Genomic DNA, 27464 nt, shown 5'->3' with positions numbered 1-27464 from the left:
GGGTTCCCAACGATGGTGGGGAATACTCACAATCCTGGAGCGAAGCAGAGGCACGGCAGCGAGGTGGCCCAATGCCAGCACTGGGACCACAGATGGACAGCAAGGGGTTCTGGATAGGATGGCACGCACACCATGCGGTCTGAGAGACCGGCTTAAATACCCCAAAACGTACCCTGGGGCTGGGGCTGTACTTGGTGGTTCTCACAGATTAAGACAAAGGTTCTAATGGGTTACTGAATGGCTTGGATGGGCCACTTTGGTAATCAGATTGCGATAAGTGACACCTCAGGAAGAAGGGACAAAGGAGGGAGGGGGAAATCCGAGTGGGCTGAATGGATGTTCCAGCGGACAGGGCTTGTCCTGATGTCATCAGCTCTGGAATGCGGAGGTTTCTTTGAGATGCATTCTCTAAGTGCTTGGGATGGTCGGCACTTAGTTCCTTCTCCGGGACAGCTCCTAAGATATGCAGAGCGGGGCGAGGTGCTCTCGCTGCGGACGTGGTGTGCCCGCTTCGCCAAAATGGCTTCTCAAAGCAGTCTTCTTCCCTGGGTCCTCTGGGTGCCTGAGAACATGGATGCCGGCTGGGCATAGCTGGGGCTGGTTAGCAGGTTGCCTGGTAGCGAGGGCAAGCTCGGGGACCGGCCCGCGGGAGGCTCCAGGCGGGAACTGACCAGGGAGCGCCTAGCCAGGCTCGCTGGAGGTTTCCCCGGCAGGCGCCCGGCTGCTAGCAGCGGCTTGGGCCCATATGAGGCAGGCTTCTATGGAGGCAGGGGAAACAGCACTTAAAACACAGTCCAAAGCAGGAAACAGGCACGGTCTGTGGCAGATGGCAATGCAGGCATGGGGCACACTTGTAATAAAGTCCAAACACACACTGGGAAGTCCAGATACAGGTCTGGGCAGGGCTGCCCAGGAAAAGAGTCCTTTGTGCAGTTAACCAAACATGGAGTCAGTAAACTACACAGTCTATTGCAGCAGCAAGGTAGTTGACACGCAGGCAGGAAACTGACACGTGTACCAGAACACACACGTGCAGGGCAGTCTTTGGTGCAGCAGTAAAACAGCAGCGCAGGAAACTTTAACACAGTTCATGGCAGGCCTTAAAGCAGGAGAGGGGGCCTACTTGGCAACAATTCCCCCCCTCGGGGACCACGTGACGTCAGGCGCGTGGCTCCCCGAACTTGACTTCAAAGGCGAGGTGGTCGGCAATGTCCGGTGGTCGAGCTTCGAGCGAAGAAGGAGTGGGAAGGGAAGGAGGGGGAGGCATCACTCAAAAATTTAGTTTGGAGAACCACCTAACCGAATAATTGCAATTTAGATCAGCCAATGGGCTGCAGGTCTCTGGGTTCACACCAGGAGGTGTGCTAAGTGCAACCGTCAGAATAAATAGCAATAATTCATAGCAATGAGCAATTCATAGTTACATAGGCAGTAATGAGCAATTCATAGCAATGAGTAATTCATATACAGCGGTAGATTCATGGGTATAAGGTTAAAAGCAAAGGCAATTCATGAGCCAATTCATGAATACAGGATAAAAAGCGGGCTAATTCATATACATGTAAAAGCACAGGCAATTCATATAGCAGTTAGATCAGTTCATATGTATATATAGATTAAAAGCAATTCATAGAAGGGAGTCATATATGTTGAAAGTGAAAGGTGTAAGCAGGGCATAACTCATAGATACAAGATTAAAAGTGAGGCAATTCATAGGATATTTAATTGAATTAAAACCAATATACGTATGTATATGAGATTAAAAGCAATCATTTAAGAGATTAAAACCCAATTCATAGATAAAAGCAGCAATAATAAAAGCAAGTGCGAGGAAATAATTCATGAGGGTAAGCGGCGGAAGGGCTCATGGGGGCAGAAGAAAAATAAACTTCGCAATTAAAAGGCTAACTCATGCGGCCAGGTTAAAACCAAATTCATAAAGTTTAAAACAGGAATAGAATGACCTTTTAAAAGGGTCCGGTCAGGAGTGGTCCCGGTTAAAACCAAATTCATACAAGCTAAAACCAATGTTTAAATACCCAATAAGAGAGACCGTTCCGAAGGGGGGCCCCGGTTAGAACTCAATTCATAGGATGATAAATAGGCTAAAATCACGTCGGCGGAGGGAGTCAGGTTAAAAGGCAATTCATAAGGTTAAAAGCAAATTTATAGGAGTAAAATCGATAGGGGGAGATTAAAAGATCCCAGTTCATGGGAGGATCATGGGTGCACTTGCAATGGATAGAGTGAGGGATTAATTCGGGGCTAAATTCATAGGGGTGAAATTCATGGAAGGCAATGGAAAGAAATTCATAGAGAGCTTAAAACAATGAAGCAGCAAAGATCACAGACGGCTCAGTCCGCAGTACAGCTGCTGGACTGGGTTGCATATATACAGGAACAAGCAAACTCAGTCCATGTGTTCCAAAACACACTTCCACCCCCCCCCCTTGCTGTCTGCGTCAATCCGCAGAGCAGGGTCGGCTGGCGGCAAGAAGGGCTTCAGGCACACAGTTCTAGTCCTCATGGGGGTGGTGCTACTGGCGGTTGTTTGTAGGCGGACCGTGGGCTGGGGGGCCGAGAAATATGTCCCCCCCAGTCCACAAGAGGGCCTCGGAGCGGTGTCCGGCAGCAGAGCGTCCATGGGGCTGGTTCAGGATCCGTACACATAATAAAACATAAGCATAGTTCATAACACCATAAATAATAACACAAGCAAGGGAACAAAATGGGGCGCCAAGAATGACCTTTAAGGCAGAAGGAGGTCGGGATTGTAATGATCCAAGCGGTGGGACATCTGGAGTTGCTGGAGCTGTCGGCGACTCCAACAGCCCAAATAAAGTAGTGAGGCACACAACAAAACTTGGAAGGCCAAAATAACAACGATCGGGTGCAAAGCCAAATTGTAAATTCCAGTGGCAGTGGGGCTCCAGCCAAAGAGGGTTTCCCACCACAAGTGCTCCCCAGTGGTCTTGATCCGCTGGGCAAGATCCAAAATCTCCTTGCCATTGTGGGACACAACCAAAGCAGTAGTGTCTCCGTCCCTCTGGATGCTCTGGAGGGTGCGGTGGAGCTGCGGGTGGGTCAGGAGCTCGTGGAGCAGCTCCAGACCGATGCCAAGGGAGACTGGCTTCACATAACGATAGATGGAGGGCGCCACCAGGATCTCTTCTTGGGTCCAGACCGGTACCGTGTAGGTGAAGTCGCAGGCTGCCGCTGAAGACAGGTTGCAAAAGCAGCGATTGACTCCCGGGATCACGGGCTTGAGCTGGAACGAGTTCAGGATCACAAAGTCGCAGGCCGTTCGCACGCAGGCACATCCTTTCCCAAGGTAGACCACAGCGGAGCTGTTCTCCCGGACGACCTCGAAGGAGCACTCATTGAGGGCGTCGACTTGCGGGGCTACACAGGGATGGTGTGGTGCAAAGGCTTGGTCTTGGCAAATGAAGCCGGTCTGGTCTCGATGCTGGCACCCTTGGAGGCTGACGAGCTGCCATCCGGTCGGGGTGAAGTGGGCCCAATGGTCGGGGTGGCGGGCGTAGAGGACTTCGGTGTCGCTGACTTGGAGTCCCAGAGACACGACTGGATACACGTGGAATGACTTGTGCGCACTGGCCGTTAATAAAAATAATTTAAGCTCCTGGGTGGTCGGTGAGAATGAGGAATTTACAAGGGACCACCAGGATTCAAGCTCCAGTTCTATGGGTGACAATTTGGGCATAATCAATCTTTTAATTTCCAGGGGCAAGTGCCCGTCCGTGGCTTGCCGAATTAACCCCATGGCCACAGCCTGGTTTAATTGTTGGGCTTGCATACATGCCATGGCTACTGACACGTTGCGTTCAAAAGACTGCGTTCCTTTGAGCAGCAGAGAAAAATCTCTTTCAATTTGACTCTCCCAGTTAACTAAAATGGAGCTGATCTCGTGTTGCCCATTTGAAATGGAATTTAGGGACTGCACCACCGGTTTACCTAAGTCGGAGATGCTAGTCGTGACATGGGCAAACTTATTAGCGAGAGTCTCGATATTGACCGAATTCATGATTGCTAAGCCTCCGGCTGCGGGAACAGTCCAGTCGGCGATGCTTCGTCTGGCACGCGAGAGAGAGAGGGAGGGATCGATCCACAGTTGTAGCCATGCATTTCAACCCTTGCTACCGGCCTCCAGATAGGGAGCGCACTGCGGCAGCCTCTGGGTTATATTTAGCTCAGCTAAGTCTATGCGGATCTCTTTTAAAGACATTTGCGGGCGGACTAGAACTCTCTCTCGAATGTCAGTTTTTAAAACATGGGAGCCCACTATATGCGTGCCGCCTTGGCTTAATTGTTCGTTGCTAGCAATCAAAGGGTCAATTTGGATGGTGTGGGTCTCCTGGGTCCGGATCAGCAGGGAATAATTGCCTGGTTCATGAGTCAAATTTACAAAGAGCAGCCCAAGCCGGTGAAATTTCTCTACTAGGGGCTTGGTTTGGCATTCGGGCGTCTGTTGAACCAGTATCCAATCGGGCGGGCCGTGTTTGGCTAGGTCTTCCTCCTTTACAATCCAGGTCAGGTTCTCCCAGCGCTCTATAGCAAAGGAGAGGGCTGCACCTGAAGGGGGCGTGACAGTGACTGATGCAGTTTCCGTGGTAGTAGTGCCTAGTAGGATGGTCATTCTGAAGGGGTCTCCTGCCTTCCATACTGCGGCCGACACTAAAATAACTTCACAGTATGGTCCGAAAACCTCAGTGACAAATGGCGAGGTTTCGAAGTTGGCAGGGGTGGTATATTTGTCTACCACCGGGACTGCGGTGGGGGCTGGCCTGATACGGGGAAGGAACATACATGGAATCGGAGCAAGTGGTGAAACCGTATCAGTAGGCGAATAGCATACTAGCTCCTGGGACATAGTTTTTACTCCCACACATAAAATAACAAGCTCTGGGGGTCGGATCCACTGCTCTTCACAACTGCGGAAGTTTGTGCGATCCGTAGGGGTGGTCATATTACTCTGCTGTACAACCTTGCAGACCATCATTTCGTTTCCTGCCAGGGTGTTAATACATCTCCAGTGGGGGTAGGGCATTAATTTGGACGGGCGTCCCTCTGTTAGGGTGCCTGCCAGTACGAGCAAACACAGAGTAGAGAGGTGCCTCATCTCCTGGCCTTCTTTTCCTTTCTGTAGTGAAAATATCCTGGGGAGACCTGCGGATATAAGTACAGGTTCCCTGAGTTTGTTGCAGCAAAATGAATGAAGTAAAGCAGGGGGAAAAAGGGAGGGTGTTTTTCTGCCAGCACTGCCTATTAGGCGGGGTTCGAACGAGAAGTCCCGGAGCATTAAGCGAGCCTTCCAGCTTGTTGTTCTGGGGGACTCCTATGCGGAGGCTTCTTCCTATAGTATGTATATTTCAGGGGGGATGTCTTTGCGTCGAGCAAGGGTCGGCTGTACGTTAGGCGGGATTATGCAAACTCGCCCCAGGGGTCCCTGGGTGCCTAGACTATGTGGCCTTCAGGTGCCCCTTGCTCGGTGGCGGGCTGCTTATTTTGCGGGCTGAGAGTTATCGGTCCGGCTCGGCCTTGCCTTGCCGTTTGTTTCACTTAAAATGGCCTAGAGAGCGGCTTCCAGTAACCATAAGGGTTGCTGCTTAGGGAGACCTTCGTTTAATTTTCTAAAAATTATTTTTAAGTAGGGGTGGTTAGGGTCGAAGGTATGTTTTATGATGGTTTGCTTTTGCTTTGCCTTTTTCCCTCTGCTTTTTTTGCAGGACCTCTTGTATGTATTTCGGCGGACCATTTTTTCTAGGAACAATTTTTGGAGGGACTCCCTCGGGAGGCCCCATTTTTATGTTAAAAGAAAGAAACACACAAAGCAAAAGCACACGGGTGTGGGATACTTTCAGGTTGCCCTCACTTGGAAGGCCTGGCAGGGCTTCATTATAACTTCAATATGTCTCCCCCCCCTTCTTTTCTCTTATACGGTACGGGCAAGGGAAAAGATTACGTTAGATGGGGTGGGCGGCTGCTGGCGGAAAGGGCCGAAATGAAGCCGAAGGCTCTCGGCAGCGTTTATCGAAAAGCGGCGGAGACGGCGAAAATCTTTCGGCGCCACTGGGTCTGGGCTATTCAGGGGTCATCTTGGCGCGAGGGATTCTGGCTATGTAAATGAGGCACGCTGCCCCTTGTGCGTAGCGAACGCACCTCAATAACACATTCCAGAGGGCACATATTTACAAAATACTGACGGGTCTTTTACCTTTGCACTAAAGCGTACTAGATGGCGGCGCCGTATAGCAACTCACCATGACGAATATGAACATCAGTAAAAGAGGGGGTTGACGGGCTGGATGGGGGTTTCCTTCAGGGGAGGCACGGCCCTCAAAGCCAAAGCTGACCATCATGCGAAAGCGTGGGTCTGGCAGGTGAGACCCCGAATCTACGTAGATGCGGGATCTTCACCAGCACGGCGGGTGAAATGTTTTCAAATACAGAGATCACCTTTATTGGTGAATCTACAGTATTGGAAATCACCTTTGGGCTAAAGCCTCTCCAAACACTCGACACACGGCAACTCTCTTTTGCCTGTGCAATTTTTTTCCAAACATGCGGCTTAAAAATCCAATTAAGAATCACTTTCGGTGGTGGTCCTATTTGGCTTTGGTTGCCGTGTTTCCCCCAAGGGTCCCAACTATGGGGCCCGCCTAGTGAAGTTAAAGAATAGAACTGAAACCAAAACTCTTAACATTCACATATTGTCTGCCTTTTCTCTATACTAAAGCTACAAAGGTCTGGTCTAAGGGGACACAGGGTGTCTCTGGCCCAGGGTGGAGGGATATCTGGCGAATCACTGGGCAGAGGGGGGCTGGACTGGCGGCTGTTCCCCCAGGATCATACACAGGCGGGGCGGTTTGGAGCGGCTTTCCTTTCAATTCCTTCAATTGGGAAGCGTGGAAGTATTTTAGCCAAGTGCCTCCTGTCTTTCTCTGAATGGCTACCTGATAGACTGCTGGGGAGATTCTTTTTGTGATTGGGACGGGGCCTTGCCATTTGGCCGCTAACGAGTGCGCTTTTTGTGAGAACTTCCTATATAGAACGAGCTGTCCTTCCTCCCACTGCCTCGGGTTTCTGACCCATCCTAGCTTGCGGTCCATGTCCTTCTGAGCTGTGCCTAACTTCTGGGCCACTTGCATGTGGACGGCGTGTATGGACGAGATGAGGTCCTGAACCCAGGCGTCATTAATTACTACGGGTTGCATATCAGAAGGGAGCTGCGTGTCTAGCCAGAAGGCTTCTGGGAGCTGCATTTTCCGTCCTGTCATGACCATATGGGGCGTGAGTCCGTGAACTGCGGTGGTGCCTCTGATGGCCATTAGAATTATGGGGAGTTTTTCATCCCAGTCTCTTCCGGAGGAGCGAACCATCTTGCGGAGGGCCTCCTTGAGGGTTCGGTTGGTTCTTTCTATGGCGCCGGAAGCCTGGGGATGGCCGGCTATGTGAAAACGTTGTTAGATGCCTAATTCCTTGCAAAGTTCCTGGGTGACTTCTCCAATAAAATGTGAGCCCAAATCGGAATCCATGACTCGTACAGTGCCCCATCTCGAGAATAGGTTATTGAACAGTAGTTTGGCCGTGGTGGCTGCAGTGTTATGCTTGCACGGGAACGCCTCGACCCATTTACTGAAGGGATCTATGACCGTGAGACAGTAGCGATTGCCGCGGGGAGTGGGAGGAAGGGGGCCGATAAAGTCGATTTGTATACGAGCCCAGGGTCCATCAATTCTCTGATGCTGGAGGGGAGCTCTGGGTCCGGTAGGGTCTGCATTGACCATAGCGCAGGACAGACAGTTGTCCACCCATTGTGCTACTTCGGTACACATGCTAGGCCACCAACCAACCTCTCTGACCCTCTCCAGAGTCAGATCCTTGCCTCAGTGTCCCTGCTCGTGGACAAACTGAATCAGGTCGGCCCTGACTTCCAGTGGCACTACCCAGCGGCGATCACCGGCTGTATCTATTGCCCAAACTATGCCTTCCTCTTCTCGGATCACTAATCTTCCTGTCTGGTCTCTTCCTGCGGCTAGGAGGCCAGCTACTTCTGGGTCGGATGTCTGCAGTTGGGCTAGGTCTAGTGTACCTGCGGTTCCCTGAGCCTGGTTGCGGGCCTGTGCCCGGGTGGTGACAGGGTGGAGGGGACAGTCTGGGGCTGGTTCCGGTAAGGGAGCATTTTCCGTGGCGGCTGCCTTGGCTGCGAGGTCTGCCTGGTCATTCCAATAGGCGGTCTCTGAGTTCGTCTTTTGGTGCCCCTTAACATGCGTGACCTGCGTTGGGCCTGTGCGGGACTGGAGGAGCGTGGCTACTTGTTGCCATAGCTGCAGGTGGGCTACGGGTTTCCCATCGCTGGCTTTCCACCCCTGATTCTGCCACACCGGGAGCCAGACTGTGGCGGCTTTGGCCGTCCAATCCGAGTCTGTGTAAATGGCGAGTGGGCTTTCTGGGGGCTCAAACTCAAGCACTGCCAGAAGCGCTCGGACCTCAGCCGCTTGGCTGGAATGGGGGCGGGCTGGACCTTTGAGGGTATATGCGTCGCTCACTCGCACAGCGCCATAGCCTGTCCGAGGGGAGCCACCAATATGAAAGGAGGAGCCGTCGCAGAACCAGCATGTGAAGCCGTTCAGTCGGGCTTCTTCTAGTGGGACTCCCCAAGTGACTGGCCAAACAACCTGTGGTGGCGGGTCCAGGGGGCACTCGTGCTCGGTCCCGGTTACTAACAGGCCATAGGGGGGCTGGTGGCTCAGTGGCTTCCTTCTTAAATTCTACTCCGCGGTTGACTAAGGCTAAGGTCCATTGTGCTATGCGGGCGTTCGATACCTGCCCGTCCTGTATTTTGCCAGATAGGATGTATTTGAGGGGCGTGTGGGTGGTCTGAACTATCGTGCGCGAGCCACCTATGATAAATTCCCAATGGGTCAGACTCCAGACTAGAGCAAGGCAAGTCTTTTCGCATGGGCTGAACTTGGTCTCTACTGAAGTTAGGTTACGAGAGGCATAGGCTACTACTCTAGCGGTTCCCGCTTGCTGCTGGGTGAGCGTGGCTCCTATGCTTTTGTCCGAGACTGCTAACTGGATAAAGAACGGCTGGGTGACATCCGGATGGGCTAGAGCTGGGGCTGCAGCCAGACTACGTTTCAGTTTGGCCAAGGCTGCCTGCTGATCTGGTCCCCATTCCCAGGGAGTGTTCTTTTTAAGTAGGGCATAAAGAGGGCGAGCCTTGTCTGCAAAGGACTCGATGAAATCTCGGGAGAAGTTGAAGGTTCCTAGAAGGGCTCTAAAGGAGGGGACGTCGGTGGGTGCAGGCAGCTTGGAAATAACCTCCATTCGCTGGGCGTCCGGGGTGCGACCCTCGGGTTCCAGGGTCAGACACAGGTACTTGACACTGGTCTGAACCAATTGGGCTTTTTCCCTGCTTGCCTTGAACCCGGTCTCGCGGAGGAGTTCTAGGACTTCCCTCGTGATTTGGCGAGCTAATTCTTCCGTGGGGGCGTGGACCAGAATATCGTCCACGTAGCTCAGAACATGGGGCCTCGAGGAGGGTTGGAGGCATTCCCACATCTGGACTACATGGGCATGGCAAATACTGGGGCTGGAGTGGAATCCCTGGGGTGTTCGCTTGAATGCGTATTGCTGGCCACGGAAAGTAAATGCGAACTTATACCAGCAAGACTCATGCAACCGGATAGAGTGGAAGGCGTTGGCCAGGTCTATGACCGAGTAGAACCGGGACCCAGCGGCAATGGCCGTCAGGATCTCGTTGTACTTGGCCACAACCGGGGCAACTGGAGGGGTGGTGGCATTCAGGGCACGGAAGTCGACCGTCATTCTCCAGGTCACTCCATCTGCCTTTAGAACCGGGCACAATGGAGCGTTGCAGATGGACTGCATCGGGAGTATGACGTCCCACTCAAGGAGTCCTTCTATGGTCTTGGCTATTCCTGCCTCAGCTTCTGCTGGGTACTTGTACTGTCTCTGGGGAGGGGGGTCCTTTTCTTCAATTAGTACGCAGGCGCCCTTCACTATCCCACACTCGGCCTTGTCTGTCACCCAAACTTCGGGAAAATCCTGAACCCAGGGGTCTCCTGTGATAGGGGCGAGAGGCAAAGGGGCCTTAAGGGCTGCACATTGATGGACTGCATTGACAAAGTCTGGGCCTCCCGGGATGCGCCACAGGAGCCCATTCGCTAAGTCAATGGTCAGTCCCTCGGCTCGGAAAAACGGCATACCCAAAAGTCCGTCATCTTCTCCCCGGTTTGCGCATGCCGAAATCCGGGTGGCCAGGCTCCCAACGGTGAGGTGGATGTCCTGCCAGACCGGGGATTCCTGCATGCCGCCTCCAAAACCGGCGAGCTGCATGGTAGTAGGGGTCTGGGTTCCCTTGGTTACTAGGGTAGGCCGGAGTATATTAAGTGAAGCTCCGGTATCTATGAGGAGGATGGCAGGCTTCTTCTTTTCCCCGGGAGTCCCGATCCCTGCCTTCACTGTCGGTCTCCCCCATGTGTCCGGCTTTAGTCTGGCAACTATGCCCACGGAGGGAGACTGGGACTCGGGGCGGCCCTATTCTGATCCTGTGCCCTGGCCGGTGGACATGGCGCTTCCTCTGAAGGGGTTATTGGGGCTCGGGCGTTCCCGGACCGCAGCTATCGGGGGACCCGGAAAGGAAAGGTCCGGCGGTAAGGGGGGCGCCGTCGGGGGTACCGGGGGTTGCTGCTGGTCTTCCCAATCCATGATCGCCTTCATCAGAACAGATGTGGGCTTTCCATCGAATAGCTCCATGTTCGCTCCAATGTTTTTGAGGCGCATCCAAAGTTCCCAACGGAGGGGGTCCCTGGACTGAGGCATGTTGCCGCGGTCCTTGTAGCCCTCGTGGTCGCCTTGCGGTGCTCCCCAAGCGTTAGACTGATCTGGAGGTGGGTAGACCTGGTGGTTGTACGGGTGCGATGCTCGAGAGTGGGAAGGGGCTAGGGGCGCATCCTGTGGTCGGGGCTCGTGGGGTCCCTGCTGGGAGGAGGAGCCGTAGCTCGGGGTGGGTGCGAAGGAAACTCCCGAGCAGTAGTCCCTTGGCCCTCTTCCCCGGTTGAAACTGCTACTCCTTCCCCGCAGGATTCCTCCCCTTGCTTCCGAGTACGAGTTGCGTCCCTGCGGTCGGTACTGGGAGTGGGGGCCATGGTTGGCATAAGTGACTGCGCTTATTGGCTCGCTCTCCTTCCTACGGGAGGCCGGGGACTTCACATGGCGGATCGCTCCGGTTTCTCGCAACAGGCCTGCTATGCTCCTGATGCGAGCTTCCAGGTCTCCCCATGAGATGCTCCCAGGTTCAACTCCTGCCAGGGCTAGGCGGGTAGTACTGTTGAGGCCATCTATGACTGCCCTTCTGAATTCTAACTCGTCGAAGTCTGGTACATCGCTTGCATCTAGGTCTACCTCGTCTGCTAGCTCGGCAAGAAGCTGCTTCCTAGCTAAGTATGCCTCCGGGTCCTCTCCGGGCTTTTGGGACTCTGCAATGTACAGGGCTTTTAAGCTCTTGGTGGGCCATAGGAATGCGCACAACTCCTTGATGGACCCATACTGACTGCGGGTGGCTAGTCTTCGGTTAGAAATATAGGAATTGAGGGCCGAGACTATATCAGGGGCGGCGCATTGGCAGGCTAACTGGGCCACGTCGGAACCACTAGCGGAGGGCTGAGAGGTGGTTACATGAGTAAACCATTGAATGGCCGTATCTCGGTTTAGGGGCCCCATGCGATCTGCTATGGCTTGGAGCTCGTCGGGCCTCCAATTGCGGGTTTCCTTAACTACCCGGTCCGTCTTTTTGCCGTCTTCGTCCATGGAGACGATTTCTTTAGTGGCTATCGGATGGAGGGGCTGTGGGGCTTCCTCAGGCTGGGACGAAGGGGATGACCAGCTGTCGGCACTACCTTCGGGGAGGGCCAAGAGGGCGGCGGGATGCACGGCGGAAATTACGGCCTGCTGCATCCCCAGGTGCTGCTTTAGGGCCTCTAGCTCCCTCTTACAAGCAGAATGATCCGCGGCCGCGGTTTTGGAATGGTTGTGTTCCGCCATGAACTGCGCGGCATGGGTGAGCTTAGCAATCTTCTCTTGTCCCTCGGTTAATGCGTGCTCAGCCATATCGGCACGAGCAGTGGCCGTTTCAGCCTTGTGCTGAGCGTCCTGGAGGGCGGTAGTTAGTCCTTGTTTTTCTAATATGAAATTGACGCGTTCGGCGCGCCACTCAACTGCTCTTCTCTCGTACTCTTTTTCCTGTTCGGTTAGCTTAGTCCTGAGAGTCTGGATTTCTAGACGCAAGGCGTCCTGCTCTCGCTCTGACCTCTCCTCTAGCTCCTCCTGCGCTGTTTGCAACTTACTAATTAGGGACACGCTGTCCTGTAGGGCAGTGAAAAGTGCCCAAGTCCCATATCTATCTTTCTTGCTAGACCTAGGTTTCTCCTTCTCGCAAAAATCCTGGAAGGCGCTTCTAACTATCTGGAGTGGGTCGGGTCCCTTGAAGGAACTGGCTTCCCAAGGGCAATCTCCCTTCTTAACTAGCCACTTCTCCAGGTGGGGCACGGTGGGGTTTGCCCGGTACATTTTTCTTTTTAGTTTAAGGTTGATCTCGAGGGGGTTTAAAGGGTCCTACTTTCAGGTTCACAAGGGTATTTTAAGGGTCCTACACTCGGTTCTTCTCCACCGGAGGAGAAAGAAAATTCCTATTCCTGTTTCAAGCTTGCCTACAAGCCACGGGACCAGGAAAAGTTTACTGGCTCAGAAGGTGCTCCCAAGCTCTCTAAGCCCAAGAACAAAACGCTCAGTGCTTCCAAGCCTCTGCTCAGAAGCCAAAGCTCAGGGGTCTCCCAAACCTATACTTGGAAACCAAAACTGCTCCCAAGCCTCTGCTCAGAAGCTACAAATGCTCTCAAGCTCTCTGCCCAAGAACTAAACTCAAAGTGTCCCCAGGCCTTGTGCTCAGAGACAAACGGTTAAACTGTCTCCAAGCCTCGACCAAAAGACTGAAAGCGCTCAAGGACTGCCTCTGCAAGTCCCCAAGTAAAAGTACCCAGGAGTAAAACTACGGTACTCCCAAACGGAAAAGCGCTCAAGAGTTCAAACAACTCCCAAGCAAAAGCGCTCAAGAGTCCTACTAACTCTCAAGCGGAAAAGCGCCCAAGAGTTCTAACAACTCCCAAGCGAGGTGCGCCCAAGAGTCTACCTTAAAACTCTCAAGCACGGTGCGGCCGGTTGCCGCGGGGCTTCAGGAACCTGGCTTTAGATTCCCAAAGCTAAACTGACCAAACGGACTAACAATCCCTTCACGTTTCCTCCGGAGCGGGGATTGAAGCCTAAGTGCTGGCAGGAACGGGGTTTGGACGGACTTAGGAGAGACGGGGGAGGGCGGAAAAGAGTTTTATATGTGCTGCTTCAGGATGTATATATATATATATATCTATAGCCTACTTCTGGGATCCCACCCACATAGACGCATTTAGGTGGCCCGGAAGGTGGCCAGGAACTTCACCAGTTCAGAGGTCCTCACCCACAGTACACTGGTTATAACGGCTGGAGGGCTTCGCGGTGCACCACAAAAGGCAAGTAGTCCAAAGCTGGCTGAAGGAGGAAATGGGGAAAAGCCAACCCACAAGATAGAAATGCTCGCTAGAGCCACACACACTCACACTTTTAATTCCCTGAGCTAAATTGCGCTCTTTACACAGAGGTCTGGAAAATTTTCCTCTACGGCAGTCCGCTGAAAACACGTCTGTCGACTCACGTGGATTCACACGAACTGGGTTATGCCCGCATTCTCCACCAGTAAACTGTTACCAGAACTACTCTTATTCATGGGGGAAATTAGCTTTAGCAGTCTGTAACTTAAAATTAGCGCGGATCTTAACCTATGTTTACGGAGGTCCCGATCCCAGACACTCTAGTGAAAAAGAGGCAGACTACAAATAGGTTCAATCACGTGTATTTGCTAACAATGTGGCGTAAGCCTAAACTTGCACAAGCATACAAGAGAACACACAAGATCTAAGAAATACAGAGTAGGAAATGCAGAGACTTTCGCATTAGCGGGTTCCCAACGATGGTGGGGAATACTCACAATCCTGGAGCGAAGCAGAGGCACGGCAGCGAGGTGGCCCAATGCCAGCACTGGGACCACAGATGGACAGCAAGGGGTTCTGGATAGGATGGCATGCGCACCATGCGGTCTGAGAGACCGGCTTAAATACCCCAAAACGTACCCTGGGGCTGGGGCTGTACTTGGTGGTTCTCACAGATTAAGACAAAGGTTCTAATGGGTTACTGAATGGCTTGGATGGGCCACTTTGGTAATCAGATTGTGATAAGTGACACCTCAGGAAGAGGGGACAAAAGAGGGAGGGGGAAATCCAAGTGGGCTGAAAGGATGTTCCAGCGGACAGGGCTTGTCCTGATGTCATCAGCTTCTGGAATGCGGAGGTTTCTTTGAGATGCATTCTCTAAGTGCTTGGGATGGTCGGCACTTAGCTTCTTCTCCGGGGCGGCTCCTAAGATATGCAGAGCGGGGCGAGGTGCTCTCGCTGCGGACGTGGTGTGCCCGCTTTGCCAAAATGGCTTCCCAAAGCAGTCTTCTTTCCAGGGTCTTCTTGCTGCCTGAGAACATGGATGCCGGCTGGGCATAGCTGGGGCTGGATAGCAGGCTGCCCGGTAGCGGGGGCAAGCTCGGGGACCGGCCCGCGGGAGGCTCCAGGCGGGAACTGACCAGGGGGCGCCTAGCCAGGCTCGCTGGAGGTTTCCCCGGCAGGCGCCCGGCTGCTAGCAGCGGCTTGGGCCCATATGAGGCAGGCTTCCATGGAGGCAGGGGAAACAGCACTTAAAACACAGTCCAAAGCAGGAAACAGGCACGGTCCGTGGCAGATGGCAATGCAGGCACGGGGCATACTTGTAACACAGTCCAAACACACACTGGGAAGTCCAGATACAGGTCAGGGCAGGGCTGCCCAGAAAGAGAGTCCTTTGTGCAGTTAACCACACATGGAGTCAGTAAACTGCACAGTCTATTGCAGCAGCAAGGTAGTTGACACGCAGGCAGGAAACTGACACGTGTATTAGAACACACACGTGCAGGGCAGTCTTTGGTGCGGCAGTGAGACAGCAGCGCAGGAAACTTTAACACAGTTCATGGCAGGCCTTAAAGCAGGGGAGGGGGCCTACTTGGCAACACTGATGACCTTCCAGACTGCAGACAGAAAGAAATCAGTGCTTGTCATAGCATACAAGGATCTGAGTGATTATCTTTGAGCTGAATCCTGGTTTCACAAGCTAACCATAAACTTTTGTGAGATTTTTGAACTGAGCCAGATTGTCTTCCAGTGTTAATTTTCAAAGCTAATATATATGGGACTATAATATTATATTAAAGAAATATGCTAGAAGCTTTCATTCTTTCTTGATGACTCATTAAAATGAACAGTAAAATCAGTAAAACAATGCAGTGCCTCACGAATGTATCAGTTATTATTTTTTAAATAAACATTATTGTGCTACAGTATTTAGGGTAGTCAAATTTAGGGTAGTCAAATTTAGGGTAGTCAAATTACAAAATATATATTTTTAAAAATATAATAAAAGAAGAAAGATTTTAAAAAGAAAAATCAGTCTCTTTCCAAATATACCAATCTGTATATATTTACCCAAAGGACTTTTCCTCTTATATTTTCTATTCATATCAGACTTCTTTCCTAGCCATGTTCCTCTCTCTCATACATATAAGTATACCCACACTTTAAAAAGCCCTAATTGCAAAATTCCCAATTATGTAAAACAAAGAAAGAATGAAAGCTTCTAGACTCAGAATTTAGCATATTTCATTAATATAATATTATGTAGTCCCATATTCAGTGGCATCTGATTTTTTTCTGCCATAGATTGGCTAAAGTAGAAACTAAGGGGAAACTGTGATTCTGGTTTAGCTTCTAAATATGACAGCAGATAACAGTTGGGGTGAAGAAGTAACATGCCTGCTTTTCATGGCTTGAATGGGCCTCAGAACATCACTGTTGTGCAATGGTAGTGTGGCCTGCAGTTACGGAAAGTACAAAGGAAGTGGGCGAGGAATGACATGAGTGATGTACTGGAGCTTCGTGTGAAAATCCATGCTGGTCAGCATGAGAAATAACAACGAAGAAGAAACTACAGAATGGATTTATATTTTCTAGTGTTCTATCTCTATAAAACTCCATGCATGTAACTAAACTGGAAAATAACTGAATATCACAAGTGTTGCTGGGTTGTATGTGTACAAATACAAGATATACAATACATACAACTGGTATATAAACTATAAGTACAATCAAATAAAATATATAAAAATTCAAAAGCCAGGTCCTGCCTAGTTCTAAGTAGCAGAAAGATGTAATAGCCTCTCTCTTTTCTGATGCGTCAGTGCTGAAGCCAATGTAGACATGATGTTTTGAATGGATATCCTGGATATTTTTATTAGTAAATTTCTGCTGGGAGTAGGGTTGCCAGCTCCAAGTCGGGAAATTCCTGGAAGTCTGGGGAGTGAAACCTGGAGAAACCTGGAGAAAGTGGGGTTTGGAGAGGGAAAGGACCTTAGCATGGCATAATTCCATAGAGTCCACCCCCAAAAGTAGCCATTTTCTCCAGGTCAACTGATCTCTGTGGCCTGGAGACCAGTTGTAATTCCGGGAGATCTCTAGCCACTACCTGGAGACTGGCAACCCCAGCTGGGAGGCATTCTACTGGGGCAAAACAAGGTTAACCATCTTGTTCTGGATGACTCTAGTCAGATTTAATTCAAATATAGGCGTGCAGTTAAGAAGCCCCCCCCCCCCCGATCAGCTAATTAGCTATCCTATAGCAAATTATTTAACTGCTGGCCAGAGGTACACCAGAGATAACATTTTTGGTTCATTGCTGGGTGTAGTGTACAAGTAACACAATTATGGTTCCCTTTTAAGCTTTTTTTATTACAGCATACCTACTTAGTATTCTTAATAACAACTCAATCAACAGAAAATCATACCATCCATTATAACAAATACAAAGACCATTAAGGAGAGCAGTTGCATGAGTTCAAAAAGTATCTTACCCAAAGATAAAAAGGTCATAGATAAGGAGCCTCTTCAAAGAAGAAGAAGCTTCTGATTAGTTGAGCTTGTCATATTTATAGGGTTTCAGAACCTTTTCTTAACAATGGCTGCTTCAGAGACTCAAATTCTTTGCTATTATCTTATGATGTCATACACCAAACAGGATTATCCATATTTTAAACAATGTCTTGAAACATATAACAATAGCTAGTTCATTCTTTCTAATTTTTGTGTTAACAGTCTATGTACACTTAGTGATTACAAATTTCTCATACATCAGAATATCTTTTGGCCCTCCACCGACGTAACTATCTTCAAACAATGTTGCCAGCCTCTCTGAAGTTAGACATTCCTGCCATTCTCAGATACTCCCTGCACCTGGGCCTTGGTACATGGTGTGCATTAGTATGAGTTATATGGCTCTTCTAATCTACACATGGAAATACAACTGTGTAACTCTATGGTTTTATGCCCCCTCCAAGGATATTTTATTCTAGGCCTCTAGACTGTCTTTGTGGCCTGTCTAGTTATGGGGCCAGGCTAGCCTATTTCTGTATGCATAGGTGTCTTGAACAACTTTCTTGGTCATATCCAGCAATATCCCTATAGTTCTAGCCATATCCACAACAATCTGCCCTGTATTATTTCCCCAACTTAAAATGCCCCCCTTCCAGTTTTCTATTTGCCCTGTGGGGAACACACACAAGTTGTCTGCATGTTTCCCCAGTGGGGCCAACAGCAGCTCTAGAGGGAAATTTGAGGTAAAGAAAAGGAGTGGCAAGAAAAAGTTAAGATTCATCTTTCCCAACTCTGTAGTTCTGGCAGCTTGCTATTTACTGTTTTTTTATAAATAAAGCTTAGAAGCTCTAGTGTCCCAAGTCTCCCAGCATCGTGTCTAGTTTATCTATGGAAACATCAGTAACATTGGGAAAGAACGCAGTTTCTCCCCACAGTCCTCTCAAAGTTTCCCACTTCAAAGAGGGTTTGGGAAACCCTGGTTATTTTACAAGGGTTGGGTTGAGCAATATGGCTGTTTGCCACATCCTCCTAAGTCAGGTGCTACGCTTATGCTTTAACATCAGACACAGGGAAGAACAGGTCAGTATACTTCATCTCCTTAGACACACTGTGCAGATATCCTTTCACATGCAGCACACACATATACTTCTGTGGTTAATTGGGAATTATTTATTTACCCAAAAGAACAGACTATCTGGAAGATCCAAGGTGCAACTTAGAATAAGCAAGGAAATAAACAAACAGATCTAATTCTAGACATGTTTGGACTGAGCACCTTAAGATAAAACATTTGCAGTGTAAAATAATGTCTCTTTCACTGACTTGCAGTGCTGCAAGACTGCCATAAGGTTTATTGCTGGAACATGCCATAGACTCAACAATATCTGCCCATTGGGAAAGATCTGTGCACTCCACTCAGGATGACTGGGAGGTATGCTGGCTCTCGTCAGTCATCACCCAGTCCCAAACCACTGATGGTATATATGGTGGGCCTGGTCTGTTTGGTATTCTTATCCTTCACTGAAGAGCTATTTACATTTGTCTGTTTATCGCTGATCCCCTATGAATATATTGGATATGCAACAATACTTCATTTAAAAAAAACCCTCCAATTGCAAACAATGAAGCATCCTATATCTTACCCCATCAGTTCAAATCTGACCTTTCAAAGCCAGGTGAAACAAAAATTCTTACATGGCTTCTGGGTATGATGAGTTTTAGGAGGAATTGTGCTTTCCCAGAGTCCACCTGAATCATTGAGAACTCATCTGCTTCTTGATAACAATGGCAGGTCAACATGTGTCATGAATAACATTGGATTTTATACATGCAAACACAATTCACCTTAAGTTCAAGCATTGAAATAGCAGATATTCTTGATTTGGATCAAATTGGAATTTAAGTAGAAGACCATGTACCGATCTGATTATTTTGAAATACCAAGGAAGACTGGGCAAGAAATAGTGATTATAAAGTGATGATGACAGTATGCCGTGAGCAACTATAGTGTATGTCCATGTTATTTATGACTGACATATCCTTTTAAACCCCCATCCCTCAATGTACCAAATGCTAGGAAGGTTTTACCCTTTCTCTATAGGAATACACCGTTTCATTCTAGCCCCCCGCCCCGCCCCGTCCCGCCCTGCCTTTTTTCCTTCTTGAAGCAAACTTTAGCCTGGAATTTCCATTTTCTTAGTCAATACTTAATTGTATTCATTTTAGAATTGTAATTTTTCAACTGTGTTCCTAGTCAGAACAGAAGCAGATTTGTTCAATGATGATCAATGGTGAATCTAGAGTGTTTGACGGCTGAATGACTCGGTGCTTGCACAGGGGACTACCTTTACCTTTACCTTTAATGATGTCCTCTAAATGTGCATCCACAAGGGGGAGAGTGGCATTTTGCCCCCCTTTTGAGACTTGTATTTTGCTGCCATCCTGACTTTCTTAGTGTTCCCAAAAGGTTTTCATTGCCACCAAAGACTCTCACCTTCATTCTCTCAATTTGACTTGTAGCATAGGAAAGTTTTGTCACATGTGGATGAATTTAATGGAGCAGAATATTTTAAGTGCCTTTCATTAACACTATGCAATTTTATTAGTAATATGCAGTTAAAGCAAGGTAGAATTTTGATGTACTCTGGCTCTTTAATTATAAAAGGTTACATACCCCTGTTCTAGGGCATATTCTCAGTTCACATGGAACTATACAAAGGACTAGTTGGCTTGGCTGGATCCCTAAACTGATTATATGTCCTAGAATTCTCCCTGGAATCTTCTGCAACATGCAGGGAACAGAGGTTCTTCAGCATGGAGACAGTCCTGTGAAAGGAATTTATTTATTTATTTATTTATTTATTTATTTATTTATTTATTTATTTATTTATTTATTTATTTATTTATTTATTTATTTATTTATTTATTTATTTATAGCCCGCCTTTCTCACTGAGACTCAAGGCAGATTACACAGTACAAGCTTAGTATAATCAGTATCAAGTACATTTCCATACAGTATATCAAGTATATTTCCATACGGTATCAAGTACATTTCCATGCAGTGTCAAGGACATTTCCATAAACAATGCCATAGGGTAAATAGGGTAAATAGATACATAGGATTAGCAAGAATCCAATACAAGTAGAAGAAAATACTGGAACAGAACATAATCACTTCTAGGATTGGCAAGTCAAGCAAACTCCATTGAAAGTGGGGAGTACAATATCCTTCAAGATCTCTGCCTTCCCAACAAGCATCATTTCAGTCTTGTCTGGATTCAGTTTCAGTTCGTTGTTTTTCAACCATTTCACCACAACTGTCGGGCAGCAATCTAAGATTTCTCCTGCATCCTGTGCAGTAGAAACTACCATTCTATTTGTCAAAGTTTGATTCTAGTAGCACCTTAAAAGACCAACCAAATTTTCCATTGTATAAGCTTTCGTCAGTCAAACTTCTGGCAAAAGTGAGCTTTGACTGACAAAAACTTATACCCTGGAAAATTCTGTTGGTCTTTCAGTTTGATTCAAATTTTGTTCTCCTACTACATATTAACATAGTGGTTATCCACTGGAAACTATTTGCCTAATTGTCCCAATAAAGGATTATTCATTTTGAGTAATTGTAAGTGGAAGATGGCAATAACATCTTTTCTACAATGCCTCAAATTTAATTGTGCCGTTAGGCCCTTTTCATCTTGTCAATTATTATTCCTATACACATATTCAACTGGGTCTAAAGTAATGAATATAGTAATGGATTGTGTATCCATATTAAATAGATTTTCAGATATAAGTAAAAATATGGTTTAGATTCTTTATAACCTCATTAGGGACACCTAATTCTTGAATCTATCTTGCCATAACTTCTCTATGGATTCTAATTCCTATATAAATAATTTTATGTGATTTTATTAGGCTGTACAAATTATTCATCCATTTTAATTCTGGTCCAAAATATTTCTCCAAACCACTTAAATGCTTACCTTTTTTCAAATCCAAACAGCCAAGAAAAAACCATGTAATACCTTTTATTAGGACCAACCCAGTGACACATAAGTGTTGTAAGGATTTGGTGCCAGCGTATGGAACCTTTTAAATTTCCCAAAATTCGTCATCAGGCCAGATTTTACAACATAAAAAAGGTAGGACAGCTGATTTTTCAAATCATCATGATTTTAAGACTATCATACTAGGATATGGTGGAACTTCTGGCTGGTAAAGAAGATTCAGGTTTCAGGTTTCAAGAAAGAGGCAATAAAACAATTAAACTCCAAAGCAACAATTCCCCCACAATGGGATTCTGGAATAAAAGGGACGAATGGTCAGTCACTCAGTCAAAATTTATTTCGATACAAGATCTGCTCTGGAGAGTCACAGAGTATTGTCAAAATTGTCAAAAATTATGCTTCCTCGTCTTCTGCTTCTGTCAGTGAAACACATCGGAATCACATTATAAAATAATTAAAATCAATCAAAACACATTAAAACAGTTAAAACCAGAGCTTTGACAAAATACAAAGATATAAAAACAATTAAAAACAATTAAAATATTTTAAACAAAATTTTGCGCATGAAGAAGGGTGCACCAGACAAAACAAAAAAGTCTTCATCTACTGGTGGAAGATGGCAACAGAAGAAGACAGATGAATCTTTCTGGGAAGAGATTTCCAGAGTATTGGTGCCACAACTAACAAGGCCCTCTTCCAGGTTGCCAACCACTCATCTAATCTCAGAATATGGGGGCATCTGAAGTAGAGCCTCCAAAGATGACATCAGTGGTCTGGTAGGTCCATAATGGAGTAGGCAGTCTTTCAGATATATTGGTCCCAAAGCATATAGAAAGGCTTTAAAGGTCAACACCATCACCTTGAATTGTGCCCAGAAACCAACTGGGAGCCTGTATAGAAAGGCCAAGACTGGAGTGATATGGTACCTATGACTCACTCCAGTGAACATTGTGGCTGTAGCATATGGCACCAATTAAAGTTTCCAAACACTTTTCAAGGGCAGCCCTATGAAGAGTGCATTGCAGTAATCTAATCTAGATGTAACCAGGGCATGCACCACAATGGCCAGATTTTTTCTGCCCAGGTATGGCCACAGCTGGCTAACCGTTCAAAGCTGATAAAAGTACTCCTGGCCACAGCTTCCACCTGTTTATCCAGCTGAAGGCCTGGGTTCAAGAGCACCCTCAGACATCTGTCATCCAAAAGGGTGATACCTTAAATACCATGTCAGAACTTCTGCTCACCAGTAGCACTTCCATTTTATCAGGATTAAGCTTCAGTTTCTTACCATGCATCCACTCTAAAACTGCCTCCAAGCAATGGATCAGAGTTTCTACAGCCTCCCTGGGATCATCTGGAAGTGTGAGATGGAGCTGTCATCCACATATTGGTGGCAACCCAGCACCAAACTCCTGATGACTCACCCAGCAGTTTCATGTAGAAGTTAAAAAGCATAAGGGATAAGATGGAATCTCTTGAGACCTCACAAGCCAAAGGCCAAGGGGCAGAGCAGCAGTCCCCCAGCACCACCTTCTGAAACCTACCCTCCAGTAGGGTTTCTAGGTGTCCGCTGGTGTTGGTTAAACTCCTGTCAGTTTGCCCATCTGACCACCAATTGCTGGAGATGCGCAGGAGCTCCAGCGGGCAACTCAGGCAAACATGCAGTCCAGAAAGATACTATGGTTGTATCAAATGATGCTGAAAGGTCCAGGATAATCAACAGAGTCTCACTCCCTCTGTCCATCTCCTGGCTCAGGTTATCCAAGGCTGTTTCAGTCCCATAACCAGGCCTCAAACCAGATTAGAAAGCATTTTGTCTCTTCCAGGAAAGCTTTAAATTGAAACTAGGAGCCCAGAGTAATGTATGAATTGATGTTAACAGTTAAAAAAATAGGTTTTCTTTTTCACATCCACATAAAAGTTCCAGGTGATCATGGTTATCAGAAGACTGAAGCTGGGCCAGAGAATCATATAAGTAGTTATACTTGATGTATCCAGTGTCTAAAGCAACTGAACTTCTAAGACTTGAACTTTATTACTTAACACTGGAATAAATAAAAATGCTTTTCATTCAACTGCCATGAAAGTAAAGATAATGTAACGTTAGAATAGACTATCTGATCAGTTGAAAAGACTTGGTCATTTGAACTGTAAAATATTGACAAAATACTTTCAAATATTTTATTAACTTTACTACAGCAACAAAAATACTTAAATAATCAGCAGGTTGTATTCATGCTATAAAGAAATTGGTTAACTGTTGTTAAAAGATATCTTTCCTTTTGAAATGGTAACATATTATTATTGCTTTTAATAATGCTAGCCAAAGTATCTATAAATGTAAATGATTCATGGAACAGTAGCTCTTCTTCTTGGCTTTTCATCTGAAATACCAAGTCAGTTTTTAACATCAGTTTCAGTTATGCTAAAGAAAGTTGCCAGATCTTCGTTTGGAGGTCCCTGCAGTTACAGCAGATGGCCAGCAGGAGAAGCGTCCTTCTGTTGCTAGAACTGCCAGATTGCTGTAGGGGGGCGGGGGGGGGGGCAGCTCTTGCTCGTGTTCTTTGCTACCAAGTGACATTTCAAGGGATTTTGAAAAGTAAAGAGGCCACAACAACATTCTGGTCCCCCCAGAAATAGTTTACAACTTGGATTACAGTAAAACTTGTTCATTGACCGTATTTAACCAATTTGCCAGCATGCCAACCCTAGGTTACATATAGTAAGGCCATGCTAAACTTCAATCTGTTTTAAAGTCTGTAATAGTGTATAAAAGCAGAAGTGGAAGAACAGTAATGTTAAGGGGGAACATGGGGTGGGGGCAGAGAGAGAGAGAGAGAATCCAAAGCAGAGATAACCATTTGCAATGTGTTTCCTTAGCTACTGAAAGACCTTGTTGAGCTTTTCGTTTGCAGTGCTTTCCTCAGCAATCTGAGGCTCTGATTCACTTCTCACTTCCCCCTCTCCCTATTATAAATATCGTCAGTGGTCAAAAGAACTAGCTGACTTAGCGACAAAAAGAGGGGGGATTACTCCATTATGGTCAAAGCTTGAGGGTATTTTGCTGTTGTTGTTCCCTCTTTTATTTAGGTTAAGGAAGGAGCCATTTGTAAAATTCTCTACTGGAGAGAACGGAATGAGCCATACACGCAAGTACTGAAATACAGGGTCTTTGACTGAAATTTCTGCCACTGAAAATGACTCAGATGAATAATGCACTTTGTGGAGAAATGTCCACCACCCTACAGTTCACATTTAAAACTTTTGGTAACTGAGCAGGTCCAGTGGCAGAGTCTGAGGCAAGTCAGGATGTGAAGCCCCACAGAAAAACAGAAGTGAGAATAACCCTCACAGTTGGCACGTAGCCCATCAGTACATGTATATCCCCCCAACGGGGCATGTTTTGCTCCACTTTGGCTCCCTTACATAGCAGTGTTTTGGAAAGCATCCACATGAAGTCATTCTCTAGTCATCCTGCTGCTTTTTCCCTGCTTTATTACAATTTTCCCAGATCTGGTTTATTTATTTATTTTATTCATTCCATTTATAGTCCACCTTTCTTGCCTAGACTCAGCATGGATTACAAAACTAAAAACAAAGCAATAGGAAAAATAGACAACAAACAATTTAATGAAAACAATAGACAACAGTAGTAAAAGTGGATTGCAAAATTATAGAATGCACTAGAAAAACCATATAAAACGAACAAGAAAGCAGGATTACAAAACTGCAACAAAAACAGCATAATATAAAAAATGAGTTCTGCAATGAAAAACTGCCTGAACTTTCACAGATAATAACTACAACCCTGTTCCCTTTATAAAAATGTCCTCTAGTATACTCTTTTTGGGAAACTGCAACAATCTTTGAGTGCTGTGTTGCTGGGAAGGTATGCCTTTTTGCAGGTTGAACCTATATGGCTACCATTCCCCCTGCCATAACAACAACAACAACAACAACAACAACAACAACAACAACAACAACAACAACATCCAATTTTATACCACCTTCCAGACAACTTACACTCACTCAGAGTAGTTTACAAAGGGTGTTATTATTATCCTCACAACCATCAATCTGTGAGGTGGGTGGGACTGAGGGAGCTCTGAGAGAGCTGTGACTGACCCAAGGTCACCCAGCTGGCTACAAGCAGAGAAACAGGGAATCAAACCCAGCTCTCCAGATTAGAATCCTGCCACTCTTAACCATTACACCAAATTGGGGGGGGGGGGGAGGACTTCCTAAAATAATCAGTAATTGACAGGTCATGCTAGCACTATAATATTATAACAATCTCTTGCAACTACATACAGTCTGCATGTTCCCCCTTCTAATTCTGCAATGAAAAACATTAGAGACTTACTTTTTATTATATTGAAAGCTGGGAACTAGTACATTGTCACAACAGATTGTAATATATTATAGTGCTATAGTGATTTGCCAATTACCAATTTTACAAAAAAAGAAAAAAGGTCCTCTGATGACAGGGGCCTGGGCCGGAGGAAACGTGGCTGTGGCAAGGCAAGTGCAGAGAAAACTTATGTGATGATGCTCCATTGCTTCTGGGAATGCTTCTGCATTTGCAGCAGCAACAACAGCTACATGGAAAATCATCTTCATGTAAAAACAGCCCATCTAAAATATGGGATGATTATATTTATAATGGCCTAGTCTGAATAGCTCTGGTAAAGATTATAAGAAGATAACATGCGCTAGTGCTTTAAGCACTGAAAGCCCCATAGAAATGTAAAGTGCTACTATTACCTGGCTCAATTTTTTTTACATTAAGTCTGATATAGGGCTACCCTTAGTAACTACAGAAAATATGTATGTTTTGTATAAGCCAATGTAAGTTGATGGAACAAAATATCATGAGGGGGAAAGGATGAAAGCCTTGGATAAAGATTTTATGTTGCATCAAGCATCGATTCTGTTTAGAGGTGGAATGTGTGTGTGAATAAATGTGTGGGGAGGTGTCCCCCACAAGCAGATGGTAAGTAGTTCAGCATATTATTTAATTTACAGATCCACTGAAGAATTGCAAAACCCAAGTTGTGTGGTAGCCTTGTAAAATGGTTACCCACACAATGAGAAATCAGAATTATTTCACCACTTGTCCCGGAGAACTGAAAAGAAGAATAAGTCAAAGCTTTGAAGAAAATTATTATGAGAAAAAGAAGATCTCACTGGCTGCTTCCACACACGTTGGATAATCCACTTTCAATACGCTTTAGTGAACATTTATAACTGATTTTCTATGTGTGGAACAAAAAATCCACTTCTAAAGGATAACTAAAGTGCATTGAAAGTGCATTATTCAACGTGTGTGGAAACAGCCACTGAGTGTTTTTAGCCAAGAGCACAAAGTATGCATATAATAAGCAGACCCCTAACATTTTTAGGGAAAACAACCTCCAAGTGAACTCCAATTATGACAGATGATGAAGGATAGAAAATCTCCATGTCTGAAAATGACATCCCATAATTCCTGGCAATTCTAACTTGTCCATGTTTACCTATGAGAACTGCCAATTCTATAGTTATGAAATTCTGGTTCTCAAGAGTCAATGTTTCTTTATTTGCTTCATTTTTACCCTGCCTTTGTCCTTTCTGATTATTATTAGAAATAATAATTACTGTAATTATTATTACAAAATAATAATTACAATCCTTTCTGATTTTACTTAGAAGTTGAGCCTGTGTCTGTCTCAATGGAAAAGAAGCACTATGTGAGAATCCAGGGCGAACCATTCAGTATTAGCTGCAAATTAAGTTATCATTTCCACAAATATGATTGCCACTGGAGTTATCCTCCTTCTTCCAAAGTAAGTAATTTTCTAAGATCTTTAGTGAAGATTGTGAATTTGCCTTTTATGATGTGGCTGGAGTAGATAAGCATTGAGATGGCAAGGGTTTGCAGAACAAATAATTAATAAAAAGATGTAAACTGTTTCATGTTTCCTTGAGGATTTTATAAAAGCATCATCTTTTTACCTATCTTTATTTCCAGCCAATTTATTTTCACCTATCCTTATTCCTCCACCTACTCTGCCAACATGAACTTTATTAATTTCAATGCGATTTACACCCAATCAAATGATGGTAAGAAAGAAAAGTGTTTGCTTTCTGCTGGTTGTTTTAAGGCAGCTTTGTGACAATAAAGTTTTTGTATGTCCCTATCACAATCTGAGAAATGATACAGCTGTAAATAATGTCAGCACTCTGCTTATTTAAGTAAAATAACTTGAGCTTTATCCTTTGTGCAATGTGGGTACACATGTTTTAGGATGAGCCTTAAAAGCGTGCGAAGAATTTACT

At 46.4% G+C, this 27464-nt stretch overlaps 1 protein-coding gene across 2 annotated transcripts in view; it reads left to right on the top strand.

Moving 5' to 3' along the window:
- Positions 1-27464, top strand: part of CSF1R (colony stimulating factor 1 receptor) — a 72548-nt gene that overhangs the window by 3170 nt on the left and 41914 nt on the right. Inside the window, exon 2 of one of the 2 annotated variants that reach the window (XM_054977354.1) lies at positions 26838-26971. In XM_054977354.1, coding sequence (XP_054833329.1) covers positions 26838-26971 — 134 coding nt within the window. Of the gene's footprint in view, positions 1-26834; positions 26972-27464 lie in introns of both variants that reach the window. The other variant, XM_054977353.1, reaches the window with a different exon arrangement.

The sequence above is a fragment of the Eublepharis macularius genome, chromosome 4 (genome assembly GCF_028583425.1).
Source record: "Eublepharis macularius isolate TG4126 chromosome 4, MPM_Emac_v1.0, whole genome shotgun sequence".
In the NCBI taxonomy this organism is placed as follows: Eukaryota; Metazoa; Chordata; class Lepidosauria; order Squamata; family Eublepharidae; genus Eublepharis; species Eublepharis macularius.
The sequence above is the reverse complement of the archived record's forward strand: the minus strand, read 5'-3'. Positions and strand labels throughout refer to the sequence as shown.